The sequence below is a fragment of the Triplophysa rosa genome, linkage group LG18, assembly GCF_024868665.1.
Source record: "Triplophysa rosa linkage group LG18, Trosa_1v2, whole genome shotgun sequence".
In the NCBI taxonomy this organism is placed as follows: domain Eukaryota; kingdom Metazoa; phylum Chordata; class Actinopteri; order Cypriniformes; family Nemacheilidae; genus Triplophysa; species Triplophysa rosa.
This window is the reverse complement of record NC_079907.1, coordinates 10,634,363-10,660,276: the sequence shown is the minus strand read 5'-3', so window position 1 is coordinate 10,660,276 and position 25,914 is coordinate 10,634,363. Positions and strand designations below refer to the sequence as shown.

General features: G+C 39.1%; 1 protein-coding gene across 16 annotated transcripts in view; it reads left to right on the top strand.

The window, feature by feature from the left end:
* Positions 1-25,914, top strand: part of nrxn1a (neurexin 1a) — a 158,894-nt gene that overhangs the window by 56,698 nt on the left and 76,282 nt on the right. For 11 of the 16 annotated variants that reach the window (XR_008964757.1, XM_057357869.1, XM_057357864.1 and 8 more), the window contains 5 exons: positions 10,302-10,603; positions 11,467-11,490; positions 12,656-12,817; positions 17,064-17,508; positions 22,278-22,661. Coding sequence is in view for 15 of the 16 variants with exons in the window: in XM_057357869.1 (XP_057213852.1) it covers positions 10,302-10,603; positions 11,467-11,490; positions 12,656-12,817; positions 17,064-17,508; positions 22,278-22,661 (1,317 nt within the window). In the remaining variant the exon portion in view is untranslated. The remainder of the gene's footprint in view (positions 1-10,301; positions 10,604-11,466; positions 11,491-12,655; positions 12,818-17,063; positions 17,509-22,277; positions 22,662-25,914) is intronic. The other 5 variants (XM_057357876.1, XM_057357875.1, XM_057357872.1 and 2 more) reach the window with 1 other exon arrangement.

The following is a 25,914-nucleotide window of genomic DNA, read 5'->3' as shown; positions in this document are numbered from 1 at the left end:
TAAGGAAATAGCTCATTTATAATGAAAATTCTATTATTTATTCACCCTCATGATGTTGCAAAGCAGTATGACTTACTTTCTTTGGTGGAACACAATGTTAGATTTTAGGTAATTATCCTGACCACTGTTTTATATACAATGAAAGTGAATAGGGACTGTAAAGCTAATGAAGACGTAGAATTGTCTTTTTGCCTTTTTAATGAAAATATTTAATTAATATATACTGTATATATAAATATATTCAGTTTTCAAAGCTATAACAAGCTTTGTGTGACAAACCAACCCTAATTTTAAATCATTAGCCTATTTTTATGGCTGGGTTGAAGTCAGTGATTCATATTTTCAATGTTCGGTCACTACACACATTTGTGTTTGCTACAAGTGGCACAAAATGGGATTTTTGTAATTCATATTATAGAAGAGTAAACTGCTTTTATGATATTTTAATGGTCCCCCTTTTGTCAGGAGCTTGGTAAACCTGGTTAATGTTCCGTTTCATTTTATTGACATTTTTTCTTAAATTATGTTTTGCTCTCCTCAAGTCATAAGGGCGAGTGAAATAATAGAATTTTTATTTTTGGGTGAACTATCCCTTTAACTTCTGCTTGCAGTCTCTCTTTCTCTCTCTCTCTCTCTCTCTCTCCTGATTGATCTTCTGCGTGTCTCAGTTTGGCTTATTTCTGTTCCACTTCTGGTCTCTCTGATGCTCTGTTCCTGCTGATCTCTCTTTCTCTCCACCTCTGTTTCTCTTGATGTATGTTTATATCCATCCCTCACTCACCCTCTCACTCTTCCTCGCTCGTTCTCTCTCTCGCTTTCGCTAATGGGGTGCTCTGAGGTCTTGTGCGCAGGGAGGGAGGAATTGGCAGAACACTGGGACATATGGCAGGCACTGAGTGAGAGGGTTGGCTGCTGATTTGATGCTCTAGAGAGGTAGCTGGCTCTGACAGGTCAGACAGGTCCCAGAGCATGAAGGAGGACTTTCCAAAATAAAAGCATCTGCATGGGTTTCTCCAGAAGAGAAAAAGCTGTGAAATAAATATCATTAGCAAAAGAATCTGTTTTCTATCATCTCCTTGGCTGGTTTCCAGATGCTGTGCGAACCGAATCTCCTCTGAGAAATCTGGAGGTTTTACGTCATTCTTCAGCATGCAAGCCTCTCAGTTTAATGCATTGTACCGGAACGCTTTTTCAACCAGGTGTCCGTGTTCCTGAGGGAGTACTTCTGAAGATTTCATTTTGTTAAATGAAAAACAGCCAAAATGACAAAGTATCACTATTAAAGAAGTCCTTAGATCTGACTTATTGTGATCGATTAGATGTTTTTAAGGAATTGACTGATGTAATCATACATAGATATAGGCAAAAAAAATTTGCGATTGATCTACCACTAAGCTTTTAATGCTTTATGTTTTTTTTAAACAAAACATAACATGCTCTAGTTAACAGTAACAGTAACTTTTTAAAGTTATATATTACATACAGTACATGCATTAGCAAATATAAAATATAGAATGCTTGCATGTATGCATATACACCCGCTGAAAAAATTAGGAGACTATTTTAACATTTTTTTTCTGAATTGACTATTTATAGTTACGTGTTTAGTTAAATTTATCATTTCGTTTTATTCTGTGAACTACTAATAATATTTCTCCCATTTATTTGCAGAAAACTGGAGAAACAGGTCAAAATAACAGAAAAGATGCTCTGTATCTTTTCAGACCTTAAATACTGCAAAGAAAACAAGTTCATATTCAATTTTAAGCAATACAACAGTAATATTTGTACATGTATTTGGGAAAAGTTCAACATTTATTTTTATCACAGTTTTCATGTGTCTTGTCATGCTGTCAGTCTTCCACATTGCCGTTGGATGACTTTGTCACTCCTGAGGTTTAATTTTGTTAAAATTCAACAGACACTGGACTGAAATTGACACAATACATCTATAAATGCTGATTAAATGAACATTTGGAATGGTCTCTTCATTTTTTCCATGGCTATTTATATATATTTTTTCCTATTGATATATCTTCCTTCTATTTTGATATATATTGTACATTTACAGTATTACACTATCCCTTTGATAGATGCTCTTTTAGGTAACAAAACTTTCACATAGGATCCATCCACCTCATTAAAAAGTGAAAGGGGAAAAGACATTTTTGCGGTTGTGGCAATGAATGGTTTTTACTCCTTTGGAAACACTGTCCTAGATATCGACTGGTGTTTAGAAGCGGTGAGCTTCCACAGTTCAAAAGTTGAGATGTATTCCTTAGGAGAGGCAGAGATGCCTGGAGGACGACAGGCTGTGTGTCTGGGTGAGGCTGGTTTGTCTCCTTGCATTAGCATAAGTAAGGCTGTAATGATGCGCTGTGGAGGTGGATGGATCCGTTTTGAAGTCAGTTGTGACTTCACGCTGCATGTTCCACAGATTCACGGCTATCTTTTGAGATATATGTGTTTGGAGCATTTAGCTGAGAGTGTCACAGCTGAATGTAGGAAGACATTTAATAGTAGTTTCTCAGAATAATCACTGCAAACGCTGTAGCCATGAACTGTGAAAATTGCACCTAATGTTTACATTCCTGCATTTAGCAGACCGTTAACAACCGTTTGTTTTAGCATTAATTTTAACTTAATGCTAAAATTATTTTGCATTAAGTGCATACGAAATATTAATAGTTTCAGATTCATTTTTTAATATGGAGAAAAATAGATTTGCGTAACCTTTATACCAAATACCTGCACAAATACGTGTTCTTCTGGTCTTGTCATTAATCCACCTCCCATCTTCTCACCACCTAAATTAGGAGAAGAAAATCACTGAACGGTTTTATTTTTTATCATTTTCACCCTCCTATAACAAAGAAAAAAATTATTTCTCTTTCAAAAAAGACAGCGCTGCCATTTGCAGAAATTCTAATTTCAGACGTAACAGCATCCACAATGTAACCGCCTCAATATCAGAAATAATGAGCCCGACAGTCTTTTGTGCTTTTTGTATCTTCAGCCGTCTCATCCCATTCACCCGCAGATTTATGATGCGGCGAATAATCAATCAAACAATAAATCAATATTCAACAAAACACATCTGCGGCCAGTCAAGTGTGAAACGCCACAGCGCTGCCTGCGAATAGCTTGACGGGTCTTGGAGATGGAGAAATTTTGATAACTGGCCTTATCAAGGTCGGCCCGGCTAAGCAAACTGAATAAACTTGTCACACGTAATGTAGGGCCCTGTCAGAACGCTGCGGAAAAAATGCCACGAGGAAATTAACTGGAATTATGCTTCCTCGCTATCCGACAATATGTATTTATGTTATGTCAGTTAATACAGCGAATGTACTCGAGGCACATCTTAGTAGCTGAGAGAGTTTACTGCCAGCGTAAGTAGACCTCAGAGTCAGTTTAATAGTATCTTTGCTGTCCGTGCTCCTTGGCTCCTGGTATATATTTAGCTTGTGTAATTGCGATGTTATTATGTTCGCTTGTTGTCACTCCTGTTGTTTTTCTTGCCGTTGTTAGATTGAGACTCTGCTGTGGCTTCGGAGCCGCTCTCATTAACTCACTGTGCTACCAACTCCAGTGGCAAAACAAGCCGCCTGAGTGAGTGCACTGCTCGCTGGGAGCCACTTACTTTATTGTAGGTGTCTCTTCTTGTCTCATGACTTTCCTCATTTCTCCTCTCTTCTCCAAAACCCCTCCTACCCTCTCTTCCTAGCCATAATAGCATTGATATAATGCTTTTGATTTTGGGCTGCTGTCAGAGTAGGATTAAATTTAAACCTATGGGGGCGAGGTGAGTATCTACACGCAATTAACTTGCAAAGCACACGCGCGCACACACACACACACACACACACACACAGGGTGCAAATTGTTCGGGGATACGCTGCGCCAGCAACGAATTAGAGCGGCGGACAATATTTTCGCTAGAATTTTAAGGCCGCAGGCACGGGGAAGGAAGGTGCGAGAAATGGTGAGAGAGTTGGTGATAAATGATAGAAAGGGTAGACGTGTTATGGAGGAGAGAGAGGGAAAGGTGTGAATGCACACGCGTGTAATATGGGCTTACTTAATTGCTTCTGCTTCCTCCCAGAATGCCTTGAAACTTCAATATTTCCTTTGAAGGCAGTGTTTTCTAACTGCTCTACTACAAAGAAACAGCTAGGTTTTTATTTTTAAAAAGTCTTAAAGTCCCATTAAACTGTCATTGAAATATGTGTTCTGAGTTCGTCACACAACAGAAAAGTGTGTTATTAACCACCCAGCCAAATTTGAACGGAGAATAAAACATCCAAGTAAATAAAATAAGTTGTCAAAATCTTGGAAAAATAAGCAGGACTCTTTGCTCTCAAGAGTCCCCAGCCCAGTAGGCTATATGTGAATTATGTGAATACGTTTTATTGGAGGATTTGAATTCAGGTTAAAAGGAATGCGCATTTGGCGTGCTGTCCGGAGAGAGGGCTCCGAGCCCGGCAGTTTCTTCCGAACACTGAGTACTCTCCCTATGTCCAGGGAGAAGGCTCCGGGCCCGGTATTAGCCCGAACCCAGAGCGCGTTGCAGTTACAATTAGCACCCGGAAATGTTCAAGATAGCATTTGTGCACGGAGGCACAGCTTAGAGAGACAGGCTTCATAGGCAGTGTAACGGAAGTCCATTTGAATTATAAACAAAGAGCGTATTTGCTATAACCAATCACATATTAAAAACTACAATACTAATTTCTCTCTAGAAATGCAATCAAAAGTTATTGAAAGTGAAAATTAAACGTACATTTGTGGCGAACCACAAGTAATATGAAGGGAGACATTCACCAAGGTACTGTACCTTTAAGGGAGGGAGGAGTTAGTTGTGTTGTTCCTGTTTCGTGATGTGTGTGCTGTGGTTTTACTTGACTCGCTGTTCGGTGTGAGAGTTATATTAAAGTGGAGAGTAAGCGGACCCGACACATCTTCGTTTTTGTCTCCTCGTTTATTGCACTCTACACATTTATACAAAACTATGCTCCAACGGGTGTTTCGGCTGCCATTTAATTTTTTTGAGCTTGAGCCATCTTGACCAATCAAATTCCTCGCATGTTGTTATGGAAACGACAGGTCTCCGTCATTGGTTAGCTGTGAAAAACGTGCTTGACGGGATGTCAAGCGGGATCCAACCTCAAAAGACGCTCTGAGCTGCAGAAAAAGACGCTGGCGCTGGCGTTTTAAAAAAGCGCTCAGGACTTTTTTTGAAAACACAGTTTACTCCATAGGATTATAATTTAAAACAGCTTTGTCTATTTGTAGTGGTTCTCTCTTGAGCTGATAAGGTAGATGCTGAAATTGCTGATAGCGAACCAGCCGGGTGGATTGTCTGTTATTTGGTGTGAGATTTGTTTAGTTAGGCAGAGTGAGAGCCTGAAAGCGTGTGCGAAAAGCTTACAACCCTGAGCTCGTGACTGAGCAGACACCGGATGCTAGGCGCTCTAGTGTTAGGGGAGGGGCCATGCATGCTCGGACACCCCATTGCGTCATCGATCCCCTGTTTTAGCCCCGCCCAAAAAAAATCCTGAAAAGAGAATTGGTGAATAACTGTTTAACGGTTTAACTTCACAATTCAGTACTACATACTTCTGAGTCTTTGTAATGTGTTTCAGCAATACATTTATAACATCTAGAATGTGTTTAGAAACAATTCTCATAATTCTCTTTACCCGGACTTTAAGAGCATTTTTGGAAGAGTTATAAAAAGATTATACATCACTTTATGTAGGCCATAACAGGGTTAGTTCACCCAAAAATGAAATTTCTGTCATGGTTTACTCACCCTCTTGTCATTTGAAACCTGTATAACTAATCTCTTCTGAAGAACACAAAAGAAGATATTTTGAAGAATATTGGTATCCGAACAACAGTGGTACCCATTGACTTGCATTGTATAGACACAAAACCGATGCTTGTCAATGGATACCGCCATTGTTCGGTTACCAACATTTTTTAAATATCTTCTTTTGTGTTCTGCAGAAGAAAACAAGCCATACGGGTTTGAAATGACAAGAGGGTGGTTGACTGTCTGTACATAAAATTTGTATGTAAACAATAATTTGCTATTCCATTTGGTGACGCTAGCGTAGTGTAGTAAACTGAGATATCTAAAATGTTGTGGTCTAGAGAGAAATATAGACATCCTAAAAGAATCCCAGATCTCGAAAAGGGACAGCGGATAGAGACACCCATTTGAATACTGTGGTTCAGTTGGACACCATTATTAAATTTAACACTGATAGCATGTGTTTGAAGGTAGGCTGTTCCACCCCCCAACCCAACTCTTCTCAGGCAGATAAAATACAAGTGGCTAGGCTATTACCTGAATGGGTTTGTAAGTAATCTTTATCTAGTACGGTAGCTTGAAGTTGATTTATCCGCGCCCAGAGCCTCAGTCTGCCTTTCAGCCCCATTGTCGTTTATCTAGTTCCCAACAGCTTCACTGGGGCCGTGATGGTAAAACCTCCAGTATATAGGATTCGCCATAATATACCACTCTAGAGGTCATTAAGAACGTTAGGTTTAAATCCTTTGGAATTAAAGATTAAGTCGTACATTTACAATTGAAAGCACTGATGGCACAAGGCATAACATTTACACTTTAGTCGGAAACGGTGCAATATTTCTCTAGAGTATGCCTTGACATGGGATGTTTTATGCTTGAAGCCTAACTAATGTTGCAATAGATTCACTTTTTCTTACATATTCATTTACCAGCGAAATTCTGTGGTGCTCACACTTTATGAAAATCAATTGCATTTAAGCAGGTTTGACAATATACATTATCTATCTGATATTAAAAGTTAATTGTCTTAAAAGCTAAATTGTGCTTTGCCATGTAATTTTGCCATGCCATTTGATGTAATTTTGTAAGTGAATATTAAAAGTTTCAAATTAATAGGTTTTATGTTTAGTATAAATTGTTAATGTTGGTTGTTGAGATATTGTGCTGAGATATAATCCGGCAATTTGATACATAATTAATATCTTGCTATATCCATATTTTTTATATCGAATTTTAATATCAATGTAAGGAATAAGATATACATCTAAATGAGTCTATGAAACGACTGCTGTTGAATAGAAACTGTATTAATGTATTGCTTTCCCTGCAGTACTACTAATTAGACAGATTCTGTCATATTGCGTTTATCGCACACAGCATGTTTCAGACAATTGAAGGTGACACTATTGTCAGATTTTCTTTTTTTTTTTAATTATGCTTTTTAATAACCCACCCTTACCGGGGGGATTAGCTTTCATAAAGCACCTCTCTCAACAGTGAAACATATAAATTCCAACAGGAAAAGGTTTTACAGCTTGTCTTCCTGTAACATGGGAGTTTTAAATGCTTGAGTGACTGCGTTGAGTCTTGACAGACTGTCGCCTATAGCGGTTATGAGCTACGGAGCACACAGAACATGCTTCCCCAACAGTCCTGTCTAAATTTAAGCTGATGAAGAGGTAATTGCTCAATCAGTATATCATGCATCATTCACGGGTGATGCTTTTGTTCAAAGCTACTTATAGTGTATTCAAGCAATATATTTTATCAGTATGTGCTTTTCCTGGGAATCAATCCTGTGACCTTGGCATTGCTAATGCTTGTCCTGTAGATCTTCAGATAAGCTACAGGAACACTGAATAGGTAATAGCTATTGTCAAGTCAAGCTGAAATCAAAATGGATCCTATTTACTTTCTTAATGGGGCAAAGTGTGGTTAGCTGTGTCACATTAGTGAGCCTAATTACTTCTAACAGAAGAGAAACAAGAAATTCTTCTTAATTGCTGTATATTTAAAGTCTGAAGATTTAGTAATAGTGTTTATAATAACAGTAGAATCTTCTGCATTTGGAGGTGAATTTTAGCCAATAGCACAGCTTTCTCTGGGGCATCTGATACTGTAGGAAAAATGCTTTATTTGATCATATGTTATGTTTACATAATATTTATCTAAATAATTCACATGGTTCTTTACATTGACACTTCTTCAACACATATTTGAAATAAAACATGATCCAATCGATGTCAGATATTATTCTACATTTTATTTATAACGCGCTGATCACGTACTCAAAGCGCTTTGATAAATGCACCCTGCATGTTTAAAAATGGTCTTTTACTTTGAAATACATTGGATTACAGAAGTTAAAAGGTTGTGCGCATCAGTTCACGTCACAGACTTCAATCTAAATTGCCAGTAATTCCTTAAACACAAATCAATATGGCAAAATGCCGTTCCACCAGGAAAGCATGTAGCGGATTGGCAGGTAGGGGATGAGAAAAAGATATCAGGCCCATCTTAATCTCCTGCACAACTTCTATTAGACTTGTCTGTGTCTGTTGACAGAGAAAGGAATGATAATAAAGAGAGTTGGATTATCTTCAAATTTAGTGCGCATTTCATGTCATAGAAAGTGCTTTAAAAATGTTACCTTAACATTACTATAATGTTTTGTGCAGCAGTGTTAATTATTTTAAACCTGACAATAACCCTTCAATCCTTAAGTGTAAGTTTTGTTGGTCATTTATCATGCATAAATGTAATAGCTGAGGTCATTTAAAGTGATAGTTCACCCCCAAAAAATCTGTCATCCTCTTGTCATTTCAAACCTGTATGACTTTCTTTCTTCTGCAAAACACAAAAGAAGATATTTTGAAGAATGTTGGGTACCAAACAACTTCTATTGTATAGACACAAAACCAATGTCAATGTGTACCGCCGTGGTTCAGTTACCAATATACTGTATATATATATATGTATAATTTTAATTTTTGAGTGAACTATCACTTTAACTTATGAATCAGAGAAAATTGCTATCTGCAATCGATAGAGGTTCCTGCTTATGTTCTGTTCCTATTTTTTTTAAGGGGAAAACGTGTTTGATGACAGACCCTGTATTATGAATGCTATTAAAAGTGAACATTTTATGTCCTGAATAATTTTTGGAGAGGACAAATCTGACGAGAGATACCAGTGAAGTCACAATGATGAAACACTCATAAAGCTCTTGGTTACTGGCATCAGAATAGGGATTTGACAGCCATTTTGTAGCTACTGTAACCTTCATAATAGAAGTTATTCTGGGCATTCACTACCTGCATGAATGTGTGTGTGTTTGTTTGTGCAAAAGCCTGTCTGCTGGTGACTCTGTGGGTGCCTTCCTGCGCTGACTCACAATATCGCTGACTCTGTGGTAGAGGAGATGGAGGAGAGCCAGATACAGCACCACCCTTTGGCTCTTTGAGCACAAACACACACACACACATAGTCTTTATCAGCAAATGCAAAATCTTATTTAACTCGCAGTGGACACAGGAAATTATATGGAGGATGAAGTATGAACAGAGATGAAGCAAATGAGCCTTGTTGTAATCTCCAGGGTTTATCTCGAGAATATTCAAGATAATTCCCGAGCAAATGAGCTGGTCTTGTGTGTTGGGTTAATAGTGTTGCCGATTCTTGGATTTATAGTAATGTGGTTTGGTCTCAGTTTAAATTGCCTGTTAAAGTCATTCATATTCCGGATGTGAAGCAGACTGAGCCCACTGTAACTGTAGTGTAATTGTATTTACCGTCGAGAAGGAAGCAATTGAGATAGGACTTCACACTTTATTAATGGAAGCTTCGTCTGTTAATATTTTAACCGTGTTCCCAAAATACACACATATCTGGGTGACAGTAGGTGCCGTTCCCGCAAATGGGTAGAGGGAGTGAGAGGGCGTGTGCGTGCCCGAGCGTCTGGTTCTGTGCCAGCACGCTTACAGTAATGGATCTCACTGACTGATTTGGTAATTATGTCCTGATATGTGTGGCTGCTTTATTTATGGTCATCATTATCAAGGACCTTGGTTCTCATATATGAGCAAGATGGCTATGACCTCAATCTCATAGATGTGTGTGTGTGTGTGTGTGTGTGTGTGTGTACTGACAGCGACCAATCACTCTCAGATTCACAGCGGTAAGTTCCTTCAACACTTGACCTCCTTTACTTTGACTTGAAGCTTTTGGCTTCGTAGATGAATTTCAAAGCAAGTCTTGTTTCTTGGAACCCGATGGGCTGGAAGTAAGTGATCTGCTTTATATACTCCTTAAGTGTGTCTATCTTTTTAATAACACACATTCATATACACAATGAGACACCACACAGTATTGCCTTACAGTATGTTTTGTATTAATGCGTTTAATGCTGGCTCTTGTCTCTTAAACCGCTAGTCTGTTCCATACTGAATTGAATCCCCCGTGTTTCTTTCTCGTGTTCTTACAGAGAGGGAGGAATACGTGGCCACCTTCAAAGGTTCGGAGTATTTCTGTTACGACCTGTCTCCGAACCCCATCCAGAGCAGCAGCGACGAGATCACGCTCTCCTTCAAGACACTGCAGCGCAACGGCCTGATGCTCCACACTGGGAAGTCGGCAGACTACGTCAACCTGGCACTGAAGAATGGCGCGGTCTCGCTGGTCATCAACCTGGGCTCTGGGGCCTTCGAGGCCCTGGTGGAGCCCGTCAATGGAAAATTTAATGACAATGCCTGGCATGATGTTAAGGTTACCAGGAACCTTCGTCAGGTAACCTTGCAGAAGAGGCAGAGGTCGAGATTGGATAAATGGGTGGCGTTTAGATTAGTGGCACTATAAAAACGATTTAACCATAAACACTGCAATAAAGGCATTTGCCTGATAAACATTTTATTATAGGCTTCTACCTTATGAAAATTGGAAATTTAGTTGAAAGCTGATCTGTATTGAGGAGAAAGTTTTAGGACTGTGGCACATTTTTTATATTTTAAATGAGAGTTTGCATCAAAAAGCTACTAACATATTTATACGGAATGCATAAATTCATGCCATAAATATATGGGTGAACATACCCTTAACCCTTATATCTGACTAATATTTAAATGCAGTTTAATATCCATATTTTACTGTCACTGTTTGATAGCGCCACCTCTCACTGCATTACATCAGAACGTCATCTGTCAACTCAGAACGTGTTTGAAGTGTCAAGGTTTGGAAGAGATTCATGTGTGGTATGAAGTGGGATAGGACAGGCAGTAAACATAAAAACCTCAGTCATCTGTTCTGTCGTCAGTGAAATCAGCACAGAGCCAAGAATAGGACGAGACAGTGTCTTGGAAGAGAGTAGACTAGATGTGTCCCAGAGGAACAGATACTTGGAGCTCCACGGTGCAGATGTATTGTCTGCTTGTCTTTTCCTTCTCTTCTGTTGGCCTTTTTAAATGTTTACTAACCTGCTTTTGGTAAAAGAAACTAACCTTTCATCCATGGAATGTGTCATTTACTAACCTGTTACCTCTTACTAACGTGCTACGCTGATGTACTAACCTTGGCAAGAGACCATCTTTTTTGATTGAGGAACGGTGTTCTGTTCACAGTTTTTTAATTTCCTTTCTCCCCCCTTTCCCACAAAGCACTCAGGCATTGGACACGCTATGGTAAACAAACTACATTGTTCGGTAGATATCATTCTAATTGTTTCTTAGTTTGGGTTTGCCGTGTGTCTATTTTCCTTTTTTTGAACCGTAGACATCAGTACTAAACAAAAAAAGGGGGAAAATGCGGTTGGTACTCTTTACGCTTACTTCCCCTGCCCCGCCCAAATTCCCCTTTTCTTTTTCTTCTCATTTGGTTCAGTTTCCTCAGCTCTTAGTGTCCCGTCCATTTCTTTCATTTATTTATTTATATATATTTTATTTGGTTGCATCTTTTTTTTGTTGTTGGGTTCTTTTGCATAAGGTTCTGCTCACTGGTCTCGGCTGGCTGGCTTTGAGGCTCTCATTGGTCCAGCCAGCTCCTGAGACCCATAACTCAGCATGCCGCGCGTTCCGGCCATCCCCGTGTACTAACACTGCTCCATCGGTACTGTACATTCGATGCTGGCGTGGGTGGCCGGTCATTCTGTCTTTTATTTTGGTTTCATGTGAACACGCTTATGCATGAGCTGTGGTGTGTCCTTCTCCCTCCCCTTCTCATTTAATTCATTACTGTGCAATCTAACCTCGGAGAAGAATTGTTCTTACTAACCATTGTTTTGCATGTGGAGAGGCAAAGGATAATGAAGCATGCGTTCATTCGAGCTGATGTGTGCCAGTTGTGTCTCTGATTGCCTGTGCTTTCATTTCTAACCTCTTAGCACGCTGTGTCCTTTTTTTTACCTCATATAAAAACATTGACAACTGCTGTTACTACTCACATGCACTGGTTTCAAACAGTACTAACTCTCAGAACACACATACTACTAACACCATTTTTGTGTCTGCTGATTTAATTTCTGTGCTCTGTGGCACCGCTACTGTATCAGCCTGGGCTAATGTGCCGCAGACTTCCACTGTTAACGTTAAGCATACTAGAACCTAAAAACACAGAAAGACCAAAAGAAAAACAAGCAATAACTAAGAATTTTTCAAACAGACATGAAAATGGGTTCACATTAAATCAGTAAACAGAGACAAGAAAATAACTAAATACATAAATAAGTAGCATTAAAGGCTATAAAACAAAACAAGCATCCAAATCCTTACGAGGGGGACCAAAGCCCATTAACAGTATTCAAGTTATATGTGAGTATAGCGTGTCCTTTCCCTGTGCTTTGTTGTCTAGGTTACAATATCCGTGGATGGAATTCTGACCACCACTGGATATACTCAAGAGGACTACACTATGCTGGGCTCTGATGACTTTTTCTATGTTGGGGGGAGTCCCAGCACTGCAGATTTGCCCGGATCCCCTGTTAGCAACAACTTTATGGGCTGCCTGAAAGAGGTAAAGATCACATGATCTCTGATATGTCCTGCAATGTGTAAGATGGACCAATCTTATGGACGGACAATGTCCTGCGTGCATTATTTTTTTTACTTTATTTTTAATTTTGTGAGTTTTGACTCCTCTGCATAGTTCAGTAAGTTGCAAAAAGTAAATAAAAACTGGGGTTGGTGTGGTACAAATAGATTCATTATATTCAGATGCTAATGACAAGACATCTCTCATGAATTCTGAAACCTTATTGAAAATCTGGGATAAAAAAAAACAGTGGGCTGAAAACATTGACAATTTCATTTTTTCTTCTGTTAAAACATACAAGATGCATGGAACTTTCAGTAAATAAATGAGAACACACCAAATGTAATCAGAAACTCACATTTTATTGCAAAAATGTGTTATTTATAATTTTATTTCATTTATTTTTATCGGGGCACATCGACCTTGCAGTTACTTCACAACACTGAGCCGATATTTTAAAAAATATTCTCTCCACAATATTTTTATCTAGGCTAATTGTATATAAAATCAAGTGAAGCTGACTAAACCTTGCCAAAATTTGATTGCACACGAAAGTCAATGCAGCGTTTGTTTACGCCGGATACTAGTTCTATCATTTATATGAAGTTCTTTTAGACATTTGGCCGATATCTTAGTTGTGCTGCCGTCTCGAGGTTGTTTTTCTTATAGAATGTGTCCCTGCACACTTTATCACTGCACTGTTCTCTCTGACTTGTTAAACCTCTTAACACACACATCAACAACTGAGGGAATTATTCATCAGTTTCCACAGACTCGCAATGGCGATGTGGCTGAAATGCATTTTATAATTAACACGCTGAAGTTTTCACACATCGGAACACTGTTAATTTGAAAATGGATCACAGATCTTCCACAGTGACAGAACTTACAAATAAACAAGAGTGTGACAAATAGGCTAAATAAGTAAATAAAAACATTTAATGAGGAAGTGAAAGGTCTAATGAATCACATTGAGATTCTCTGTAATAAATGGCTGCCCACATCCTCATATGCTCTGGTTACGATCTATGTGATCGTAGTGCTCCTAAGTGGAAAACTGTGGAGAACATGTTACTTCCTTCACGTTAGACATGCATCCCTGTGGAATATAGAGTTCTCTGGTAGTCCAGCTGGTGAATTAAAAACAGTGCCAAGAAGTTTTTTCTGTGTGTGATGCAAAATGTGTTTTATGTGACACACCATGTGAACAGCGAGTTACAAACTTCAACTGGATTGAATGGCATCCATTTTTGTTGCATGTATATATATAAAGAAAATGTGTGTTCAGCAAATGCATTGTACTGGGGAATAAGGTTTTTACATGCAAATTACCTTAAATTAAACAGTGAGGGAAAACCTGTTAAATGGATAGTTTACACCAAAATGAAAATGCCCTCGTGTCTTTCAAACTTGTTAGACTTACTTTCTTCTGCTGAACACAAAAGAGGATTTTTTTGAAGAACCTTGGAGACCACGCAACATTGGTCCCCTTTGGCTTCCATTGTATTGACATAAAACCACTGAAATATTTGTCAAAATATTTCCTTTGTGTTCCACAGAAGAAATAATTATGTACAAATTTTGGATGTCATGAGGGTGAATAAATGATGGCCAAAATTGTTTTCTATATATTACCTGTTATCTATAAACTGGACAGTATTATTTATTCATATATTTTTGACCATTTCAGAGAACAAGAGTAGATTTATGTGGCAACATTACCACAGATGGGCAAGCAGGAGTTGAAGCAGGTTGCATTGTCCAGTCTGTGTTAATAACCTCATAAACATGCAAATTAAAACATTAACCCAGGGTTTACCAATGTACAGGGTAACAACTCGAGTACCCAGGATTAATTGCAAACCCAGGGTAATGTATAAACAGTGTGAAACAGAGCCAGGATTGTGTTATCCCAAGTTTTAGAATCACTCTAAGTTAACAATTTTAAGTGATAATATCATTACGTGTCTAAATGATGAAATGTGGACAGGTACAAACAAGTTTTAAACCAGTTTTGTTAAAAAGATCAGCTCTTGGTTGAACCTAAGGCACTGTAGCTCTTAGTAATCCATTCATTAACCTGTAGACCTACAATTAGCAAGAGCTGCTCAGTGGCATTTATCCTTTTAGTCACGTACCATCTTACACAGTGTAGGCAGCGGAGGCTGATAATATATCATGTCGACAGTAATGCTAGTGCCTTTCTTAATGCAATTTGTTGACTCACTCGCAAATTCTTACAAAAGGCACAAACACGACAAAAAACATAAAGATGCAATTTTGTCAAATATGTGGATGTGCAGCGGCACAGTGCAAACTCACCGCTTGTTTGTTCTCACAGCCTCCAGCCTTCATCTCAAAACCAATCCACAAGCAATCAATCAGTGTCAGAACATGAAAGTGCAGACTCGTGCACGCTGCGCTCGTAGGCGTTCCGTGTCTGTTGTCTGCGCCAGAGCGCTATTATTTCGGCAGATTAGCGGCAGGCCTGAGGTCTCTGACCTGCGTTAGCGAGCGCGGTAGCGCTTTGAACTAGCGTACGGCTGTACTTGAGAATTCTGAATGGATCTTCCTATTCTTCATTCGTTCGCAATCCTATTGACATTAAAAGCCTGCACAGGCAGTACATGGGACCTTTCAGCATTTCGCTTTGTAATTATTTTGCTTCGCAAAGGTTATGTGTGATATTTTTCAAGTAATTTGTGAGTTATGGATGTACGTGAGATGCGTGAAGGCCTCTAGGTGTTTGTTTGCGCCAGCGTGAGTAGTTATTTATGCCGAGGTTGATATATTCGGGCGTTTAAAGCAGGGTGCACGAAAAGCCCATTCATCATTAGTACTTTTGTTTTAATGGGCCCCTCCTCTCATGGGCTTCTGGTCAGTGCTTTTCAGCCTGCGATCGGGCGGCACAAACAGACGCATCGTCCTTCACCTGCTGTCCCTGCCCCTAACCTCTCATCTGTAATGCGGTCTTCTCCGGCGGCCATGTTGTGCAGTGCTTTATCATAGATCACTTCTGTTTTCACCTGTGCGAGTTTATGAAGCGGGGAAAGAGGGGTTTCGGGGAGGGAGAGATACACTCCTGCGGGCCATTTATGGCTGTAAAGGCTCTTGTGAGCATCCATGATTGGCATTTCTGAAGCATCATCAATAGGCTTTTATTGCATCCGCATACCATTATGTTCTTCCTGGCATGCGCTCAAATGAAATCGAATTAAAAGAGGGTTAGTGTGAACACTTCACAGTCTGCCGCTCAGGTTTAAATCACAGGGTTTTGGGCGTGTAGAGGAGAGATGAAAAGTGTAGCACCACATATTCAGAGAGGATGGGAAAAAGCTCTTCTCTGGTTGACGCCATAGAAATGTGAATGGGAAAGTAATGCCGGTCACTTGCCTGATTATATACCTAGCTTTAGTGCAAGATAAATATAGTACAGAGATGGGTTCTTTTCATTTCGAGTTCACATTTTAAATGTCAGAAAGGGTGACAAAGAATGTGCAAAAATGACACAGAGGATCGACAGTAAAAATTCTTCTGTATTATTTTGTTATAATTTAATCTTTTTTTTTCATGGATAATAAGCATAACAATTTGGGTATAAAGTTCAATTGAAAATGTGCATAAATTTCACAATGATTTTGGCATGTCTCTCATTTGCTTTAATCACAACATGGACACATGACACGTTCGACCAAAACCTGTTGTCTCAGCATGATTTATAATTTTTTTGTATCCCAGATTTTAAATCTCTCAAACATTTAGATCACACCGTGTATTAAAAAAGCAATATAGTAACACTTTAGATAGCAGTGTTTATATTATATGTAAATATTAATGAACAGGAAACGAATTACAACATGTATTTCTCAACAGCTCCACCAAGAACTATACACATTTATTGATTAATTATATTTCACTGTAATTCATTAATATTACGTATTGCAAAACATGCATAGTAAACAAAGTCAACCCCACTTTAATTTACAATGTTCATGTTACTGTTTATTTAAATTAGAAATTACTGTACAATAGGGCCTACTAATGAACTACATCTGTTTAAAGTGTAATTATTTTGTGGAACTGCTTACATTTACATACTGTTTTTGTATGTTTCTTTCGATTACATCAATAACTACCGTTTCTGTTTCACACATTCAATGTTACATTAAAGCATCTTTTTTGCTTTTTAATTTGTTTTTTGCTTTCTGTTTTCTGTTTTCTTCGAAAGGTTGTGTACAAGAACAATGATGTAAGACTCGAGCTGTCTCGGCTAGCCAAGCTAGGCGACCCCAAGATGAAGGTGAGCGGTGTGGTGGCCTTCAAGTGCGAGAACGTTGCCACTCTGGACCCCGTCACTTTCGAGACGCCCGAGTCATTCATTACCCTTGACAAGTGGACAGCCAAAAAAGCTGGTTCCATCTCCTTTGACTTCCGCACCACCGAGCCCAATGGCCTGCTCCTCTTCAGTCACGGAAAACCCAAGCCGCAGCAGCAGAAAGACCCCAAGAGCCCCAAGACGTTGAAGGTGGATTTCTTCGCCATAGAGATGCTGGATGGCCACCTGTACCTTCTGCTCGACATGGGCTCGGGCACCACAAAAACCCGTTCCGTCAACAAAAAGGTCAACGATGGGGAATGGTACCACGTGGACTTTCAGAGGGATGGAAGATCAGGTAATATTCTTTATGAGTGGATTAGGAATGTGAAAAAAGATATTGCAAGTGTTTTTCAAAACCGACTAGTAGTTTATGTTTATAGGCATGTGTTTAAAAATCTAGAAAAAGTGCATCCGAAAAAAATGTGTCATAAGACATTTATTTAAAGCTGATCCATTAAAAATGTGATGTTCGTGGTTGGACTCTCCAAAAACTACAAAAAACAAATCAAAGAAAGAACTCTATTAGACGACCATCCCAGCTTTCTCTCTTTCATCCTCTCTATATCAAGTCACACAGCTGTTTCTTTCTTCCAACGTACTTTTGATACTCTATGGATTGGTTCGATTTTGGCTGGTATTCAAGGTCTACAGAAATATTGACACAGCAAAGACAGCAGTGTTCCCTCTCGCTCACATGAACACTCTTATAAACGTGCCTTCCGGAGCGCACTGTCAGGCATACATTTGAATATGAACAGTACCCGCAGTCTTCCTGTCTTCCTCCTCTTTTTCTCACTCTGTCTTCTCTGGCAGAGTTTCCATGGAAACCAAATTTGGTTTCCCAAAGGAGGGAGCGAGTTAGTGCACAGCTTTGCCAAGTAAAGACATTTCATTGCTAACTCGCCCGCTATTCCCTTTCTCCTCACACGTCGATGCTGTTTGCCTGCAGTCCAAAGAGTGGCCTTTAGTTCATTTTCTTGTTTTTGTAAAACCCTGAAAAAAGCGGGAAGAGGCCGTATTGATCCGTGGTTATTGCCTTGGTGCGAATCTCTCAGCTTCCCACTCCGGATATAGAAACGCCAGTCACCCACATTAGTTCTAACATACATCAGGAGAGTTATGTGGAGAAAATTAAACGCCTCACAGAGCAATTATTAAATCAGATTTCTAAAGAAAGACTCGTATTTTTGTTTCACGCCCAACACTTTATTCAACAGGGAATGGGTATGACCTGGTTTACAGAGTAGGGGCTTTTTTCCACGGTTCTGAATGATGTTTTTCATCAAATCATAGATTTCATCCGTGGGGCTCGGTTTGATCATATTCTTTGGGGATCGTTGCCATCGTACATGCGTGGCAGCCATTGAGGTCGGGCACAATTGAAAATTAAAAGAGAGAATGAACATTTCTTTTTGTGGCATTTTACGGGAATATGAAACACCATTGAAAGATGGGCCCTTTTCTCACAGGCCTGTGGATTGAACCATGTCATTCTCCTGCCTGCTTGAATTGGCTGCCTACACATATACCGTTTGATCATATATGGGCAGACATTCTGATGCAGACCGTGTGCATGTGGGCACGCTGGTTTTTATGCATGTGTGTGTGTGCAAACATAGATGTTTGTGTGACTGCATGTGCTTGTATACAGTATATGTTTGTGTCAAGTGCCAAGAAAATATTGCACAAAATATTGCACAAATATTTACACATCTAAAAGCAGTATCAGTGCATGGTTGTTCAAAAGCATGTCAATGTGATATATGTAATGTCTGACTATTATACTATATGCAACTTGTTAGCAAATTGAATGGGTCAAACTGGTAGCAATGGACTGAGTATAGAGTAAAAGCTCAACATTAAACGTACTACATTAAAGCCATAGTTCACCTAAAAATGAAAATTCTGTCATCATTTACTCTCCAATGCAAGTCAATGGGTACAGCTGTTGTTCTTTAAAATATCTTTTTTTGTATTCTGTAGCCATACAGGTTTGAAAGGACAAGAGAGTGAGTAAATGATGACAGATTTTTCAGTTTTGGGTGGACTATCCCTTTAAACCATACAACTTACAATTACAAAAAATACTATGTTAAAATATTTGAATCGTACAAAAACATCTTGGGTCTATTTTGGTTGCTTATTGATCTCAAAATCTAATAGAACCGGATTGAAATAGTGAACGTCAAATATAGAACCGGATCATGAATTTATATTGGACTTTAAGAAACCCAAACGCATAGAGGAAAGTCCACCACATGCCACAGTGTGTGTTTGTGTGTGTATACAGAGTGAATTCAGGGCCGGCATTAGGCAGAGCTGTGTAATCACTGTGCACAGTGAATAGAAGTCGGGATGATGGAGAATTCTCATTACTGTTGACCCGCGGGAGATGTTTGGCTGCTGTTTAGGGCTACAGTCGCCAAGTCCGCAGAACAGGACAAGATAGTTTGTGTGTGTGTGTGTGTGTGTGTGCGTGTGTGTGTGTGTGTGTGTCGCGTGTGTGTGTGTGTGTGTGTGTGCGTGTGTGTGTGCGTGTGTGCGTGTGCGTGTGTGCGTGTGTCGTGTGTGTGCGTGTGTCGTGTGTGTGTGTTGTGAGAGAGAGAGAGAGAGGAGAGAGAGAAAGAAAGAGGATAAGCGGCGTCGCCATGCCTCATCAAATCCACGCAGACTTATTACAGGCTTGAGGAAAATGAAATTCTTATTTACTAACACTGTTAGCATGTTACAAGTGGCATCTCTATGGTGATAAATCAAATGCAGAAGAATGGATGGGGGTTTCTGTCTCGATGTATATTGTTGAAACAGGTGTCAGGGAATGAGTTACATGCAGTATAATTATAATTTACAGCGCCACCGTGTCTGGCATTTAGCATTTCTCTTGTGTCTTTGGGTGTGCTGTGAATAATGAGTCAGATACGCAAGGGCCGAAATCGGTCTATGGAATCGTGGTTAATCTCCGGGAGAATTTTTCTGCTCTCGAGGTACGTGATGCAGAATTGAGCTCAAGCCCAGAGCTCTACATCACACAGTGGAGCGATACTGCAGCCATTCATTTCAATTCCCACAATAGCCATTAATGATGAAAATAACTCACAGATATATAAACAAATAGATCATTTACTATCCCTGGCACTTTTATAAATACACAGACGTGCATACTTGTTAACAGACCCGCTGTTTTCTCCTGTGATCAATTTATATATGGTTTTTACTGAAAATCTGTGTACTTTTAGGACAGAGCAAATGTATTTTTGTTTGGATGTCTAAAGCCATTTAAAAGCTGTATAGAGGCTTTAAATATCAAATCTGCATTTGCAGATTGACTTCTTCAACACATTAAATCAAAAGTAGCAAATTATACTTAATGTCTGTGATGTTAAAGTTTACCCAAAAATGAAAATTCTGTCATCTTTTACTCACCCTCTTGTCATTTCAAACCTGTATGACTTTCTTTCTTCCATAGAACACAAAAAGGTATTTTGAACAAGGTTGTGAAACTAAACGGCGACAGTACCCATTCACTTTTATTGTATAGATGCAAATCAATGCAAGTCAATGGATGCCGTCGCTGTTTAGCTTCACAACATTCTTTAAGATATCTTCTTTTGTGTTCTGCAGAAGAGAGAAAGTCATTTTTGGGTGAACTATCACTTTAACTAAAGCCAGGATATGTGACAAGCCTTCCGATATTCCCCACCCAAGCTTCCTGTTTGGGTGAGACACATCAAAAGGAACTCTTTTTGAGCCACTTCACAGGCTCTTTAACACGTCGCCTACCAAACCTATAAAAGCGGCCATCCCTTTATCGCCTGCCGCCTGACCCCTCAGGTACAGTCACACTAATGTTTCTCCTGAAGAAGAAACATTCTGGCAGGGAAAGGGCAACATCTCTAATTCTAAGCCTGCTTTTATTGAGTTTGGACTGTGTGTCGGACACTAATAAACAGGATTCAGCAGTGGCCAGAGCTTTGTGTTAATCCCTGGCTGTTCTCTGCTATCTTTCCAGTAATTGCTTTTGCTTTTGTAACTGCCTTCAAGGCGTGAATAATGGCAGCGCAAAAGGGTGGAAAATGAGAAGAAAATTCTGAATCGCTGGCCGCGTTTAAACGCCTGTATGCTGGAGTTGCCAGAAAAACAATGAGGGTTATTATGGAACTTGTGAAAGTGTTTTAACATTATTAGAGTGAATAAAGACTTGCCTCACCTGCGAGCATTGTCTTTTTGTCATCATGTCTATATTAAACACTGTTGCAGTTCAAGTGGTTATTTCAGAGGTAAACCGTAAGATGGAAGATGAACTAAAGCGTCGGTGAGAAAGGTGTTTTGGGAGATTAAAATCTTTGTATGACTGAATCAATCATAAACAGTAAATTGGAAATGAATAGGACTGAAGAATTAGTTTATTATTTGCCCTTTAGATAATGATGACTATACAGTACAGTGAATCTTGTACAATTGTCTACTGTTGCTATGGAGACTGGTTTTTAAATCTTTTGTGTTCTTTTGTGTAATGGTCAGTGCTGTGATATTACGACACCCAAAAACCATTTCATGAAATATGAGACCTGGTGCAAATAAGAATCCATCAGTAATGTCTTTGATACCTGATTTCCAAAAATGTGTACCACATACGGTATATCATTAAAATAGTCTTTAGCTAAAACTGGATCAAGATGTTTTTTGGGAATATACAGAGATTAGATAAAGATTATACATATCAACTGAGCAAAATTTAATCCAATGATAAAACAATAATGCCAAAAACACAAGGCAAGAAATACAGTATATCAAACGCTAAATCAAGATTTAACAAGTTTAGATGCTAAACAACACAAACTTACAGGAGGAAACTGAAATTGAGAGATCTGGATTGTCTTCCACAAAGCTCTCTGTGCTCCGAAGGCAAAATAAGTTATATTTAGAGAAAAAGGAGAGTCAATCTCACCACCCTTTAAGAGTCTCATTTGCATTTGTAATTTCTCATCAAAACTGAATCAAACTTCTTTAAAAAGTTGGCATTACGTTAACCAATTTAATTTTGCTCCTATGGTTTCCTCGCAGGCACCATCTCGGTCAACTCGATCCGTACTCCCTACAATGCTCCCGGTGAGAGCGAGATCCTGGACTTGGATGACAAACTCTACCTGGGAGGCCTGCCAGAGGATCGCGCTGGGCTGATCTTCCCCACGGAGGTCTGGACTGCTCTGCTGAACTACGGTTATGTGGGCTGTGTGCGAGATCTGTTCATGGACGGCCAGAGCAAAGACATCCGGCGGTTAGCGGAGGCCCAGAGGGCTGTGGGGGTGAAGCCGTCCTGTTCTAAGGAACCACCAAAGCAGTGCCTGAGCAACCCCTGTCTTAACAGTGCCACTTGCAGGGAGGGCTGGAACCGATATGTGTGTGACTGCTCTGGGACGGGCTATTTGGGCCGCTCTTGTGAGAGAGGTGAGTCACTGTATAAGAGTGCATGTAAAGCCTAGTATTCTTCATCATTTTACTAAGGGAAAAAAACACATATTTTTTCCTTTTTTTTGAGCTTTTGTCTCCCGTCCCAGTGAAATCTGGTTCCAAATGAAAAATACAAAAGTTTTTTGGACACTGAAGCACTTTTGGATTTTTTAAAGTGAAATAATAACAATATTTAATATTTTGTTAATAAATCCCAATACATAATTGTCCAAACAATGTTAAATGTTTTCTCAGACATAACTTCAAGTCTAAACTTTTGATTGACTTTTAACCAGCTAGTCTCGCAGTCCTTTGTAATGGTTCTGCTCAGTTTCATCTGCAGCTATGCTTTTTTAATATAATTGTATTTTTTATATAAAATATTTTTTTCTATTTTGTTATACAGTATAATGCAAATACATTCATACATACATGCAGAACAAAAAGAGTGACTTTGGTGTCAAACAACGTTTAGGTGCCGCTGTAGTTGTGTTATACATTAAAAATCTTTCTCAAATATTGACTATGATTAAAAAAATTCTTTGTGAAGAATTTTATTTTCATTGAGGACAAAAGGAGGAGGCTAGGAAGCATCACTGCTTCTATGGAAGGCCTGTACACTCTTTTTCTCTCGTGTATAAAATAATCAGCCACGACTTGTAAAGGCGTTTCACTCATTCAGAGAAATTTTGTCCATTGTGTTGCATAGAGGAGAGATAGCGCAGGGGAGAGCGACATTCACTGCTTTGTCACCTCGGCCCCGGCGTGGAAAAATATCTCTTCTTTGTCAGTTCAGCCTTGACAGCGAGGCAAAAAGAGTGGCCAAGCTGACGTTACCGTTACCGTGGTAATTGTGTTTCTTTTCAGTCCGCGTTATCTTTAGAAAGAGGCACTCAAGCATGGATTATGTTTTAGGTTTTTGTTTCCCTCCCAAGCAGAATTTTAATTTGGTTGTTTTTCCGGATGAACAAAGAAGCCAGTGCATCTCTCCCCATTCTAGAAATGGAGTTAGCATCAGCTTTTGTTTCATTCTGTTTATTCTGTACTGTCCTGATATGCGTCTCCACCCCTCACAGGCGCCTCTGTACAGTATATTCTGGCTGGCCTCTGTGAAGTGCTTTAAGCTATACTGGCTAATTGTTTAATGGAAGAGCATCTCTCTTAAGCTTGTTGATGTTGTCTGGACACAGTATCGCCCTGCAGCAAAGCCACTGCTTTGGGAACATACAATCAATTATATTTGCGTTGTTGGAGCTTTTTGTCGGGAATTATGGAAATGATCCGGTCAATTAAGCCATCACAATGGGTGATGTTGTCATTGCTAGTTACTGTAGCTTCAAACAAGTACCAGAAGAGGATGAGGCAGTATTGTGTGGTAAATATAGGGATGTACTTGTGATACACTGCAACACTGGCCAATACAGATAAGACATAATAACTTTTTTGGAAATGGCTAAAAAAACAGTAAGGGACTAATGTTAAAAGTGTATATTATTTTGTCTTAAAGAAATGAAATAAAAAGCATTGAAATCTAAAAGTGGATATTGAGCACACTGGGATGTAGATCAGATCGATCTTAAAAAAAAACTCCAGCTGAAACTAATGGATTTTGTTGTCTCCGAAGAGAATGTGTTTATCATCAGAAACAGAGCTGGATAAACATACAGTATTATATATAAATAGCAATTATAATGCACATACTGCAACTATGAATATTTGTACGTAGCTCTGAGATAAATATAGAAAGTATCAAATCATTTTTGCATTTCACATGTGCATAAACTAAAAGGCGTTTTGATTTAAGATGCCATCATGCATTTTTAGACACAACATTTCAATGTAAAATGAACTTGCTTATATGCATGAACGTAGCTCTCCTATCTTTGCTGTTTGGCACTGTCACGCTCTTAAAGGAGCAATGTGGAGATTTTAGCGGTATGTAGTGGTGAGGTTGCGAATTGCAACCAACAGCTCACTCCACACCTCCCCCCTCCCTTTCGAAGCACTTTGGCAACTGACACTCGACAAACATGTTGTCACGTTTTTGTTTCTTTGCTGAAGGAAACAACATTTACAAAACGCACTCTGTAGAGTTTGTCTGTTTAGGGCTACTGTAGAAACAACATGGCGAATTCCATGCAAGGGTACCCCCGGTGTAAAATAGCTCATTCTAAGGTAATGAAAACATAACGCTTCATTATGTAAGGTCTTTATACACCTCTGAAGACATAGTTAATGTATGTATATTAAATTGCATTTCTGTCAATAGATCCTCCAAAAAAATACATGCTGGACCATTAAAGGGACAGTCCTTTGAAGTTTATCTTTGCTACAGTATAAACATTTGCTATGCCCTTAATTCAGGGTCGATGAGGATTAAACTACAAAAAAATGTATACTGACAATAAGTCAGTATTAAATAATCAATATACATAAATGAAATAACATTAAACATTAACATGCAATAGCATTAGATACATGCTAACAGGTTTGTCTCAGCTTTCTTCATATTATATATTTTTTCTGGCAATTAATAAACAACAACTTTTGCATAATGGTAGAATGGGGAAAAAATTGGTGAGAATTGTTATAAACAGAGAAAAAAACTAACATATGGAGACTGTGTGAGTTGAGGAGCTGTAAAATAATAATAATGAACAGATTCAGATGTTCTCAGAATGTGTAGTTAAGCTCACAGTTGGCCCTGCCCAGCTGTGTGAGGTGAAACAAACTCACATGCATAAATCCATAACCATCCAGCTGCTGTTAGTGCTTGACTTGCTTGGCAAACAACAGCCCCAGAATAACATTTGCCCCAATTTCCTCATATTTCCCCAAGACTTCTAATTCTTCTAATTCTAACTTCTAATCAATAACTGATGGTCCTGCAAAAGTTTTACCTCATAGCATGCGATGTTTCGGAAGCCGATTTAAACAGCCAAGCCCTAGTAGGCGTCACTTTGATTTCCTTCAGCCACACGGTTGGCAGGTCGTTCACGTTGATTCCCGAGTCGGTATTTGTTTCGTTACCTCATCCGCCATGCACTTCTGGACCTCATGAGGTGTCGTGTTGCATGCTGAAAAATTGTAACATGCATTTACGTTGAAGGTTCCATCGGAATGCGGGAACTCACCACGCGCGAACCTGAATAATGCATGATGCCTCTGAGCCAACTCATCCTGTTTATCATGATTGTTGAACACACATTTCCCTAATCCCTGTGGCAACCATAGCTCCTGCTTGCTGCAG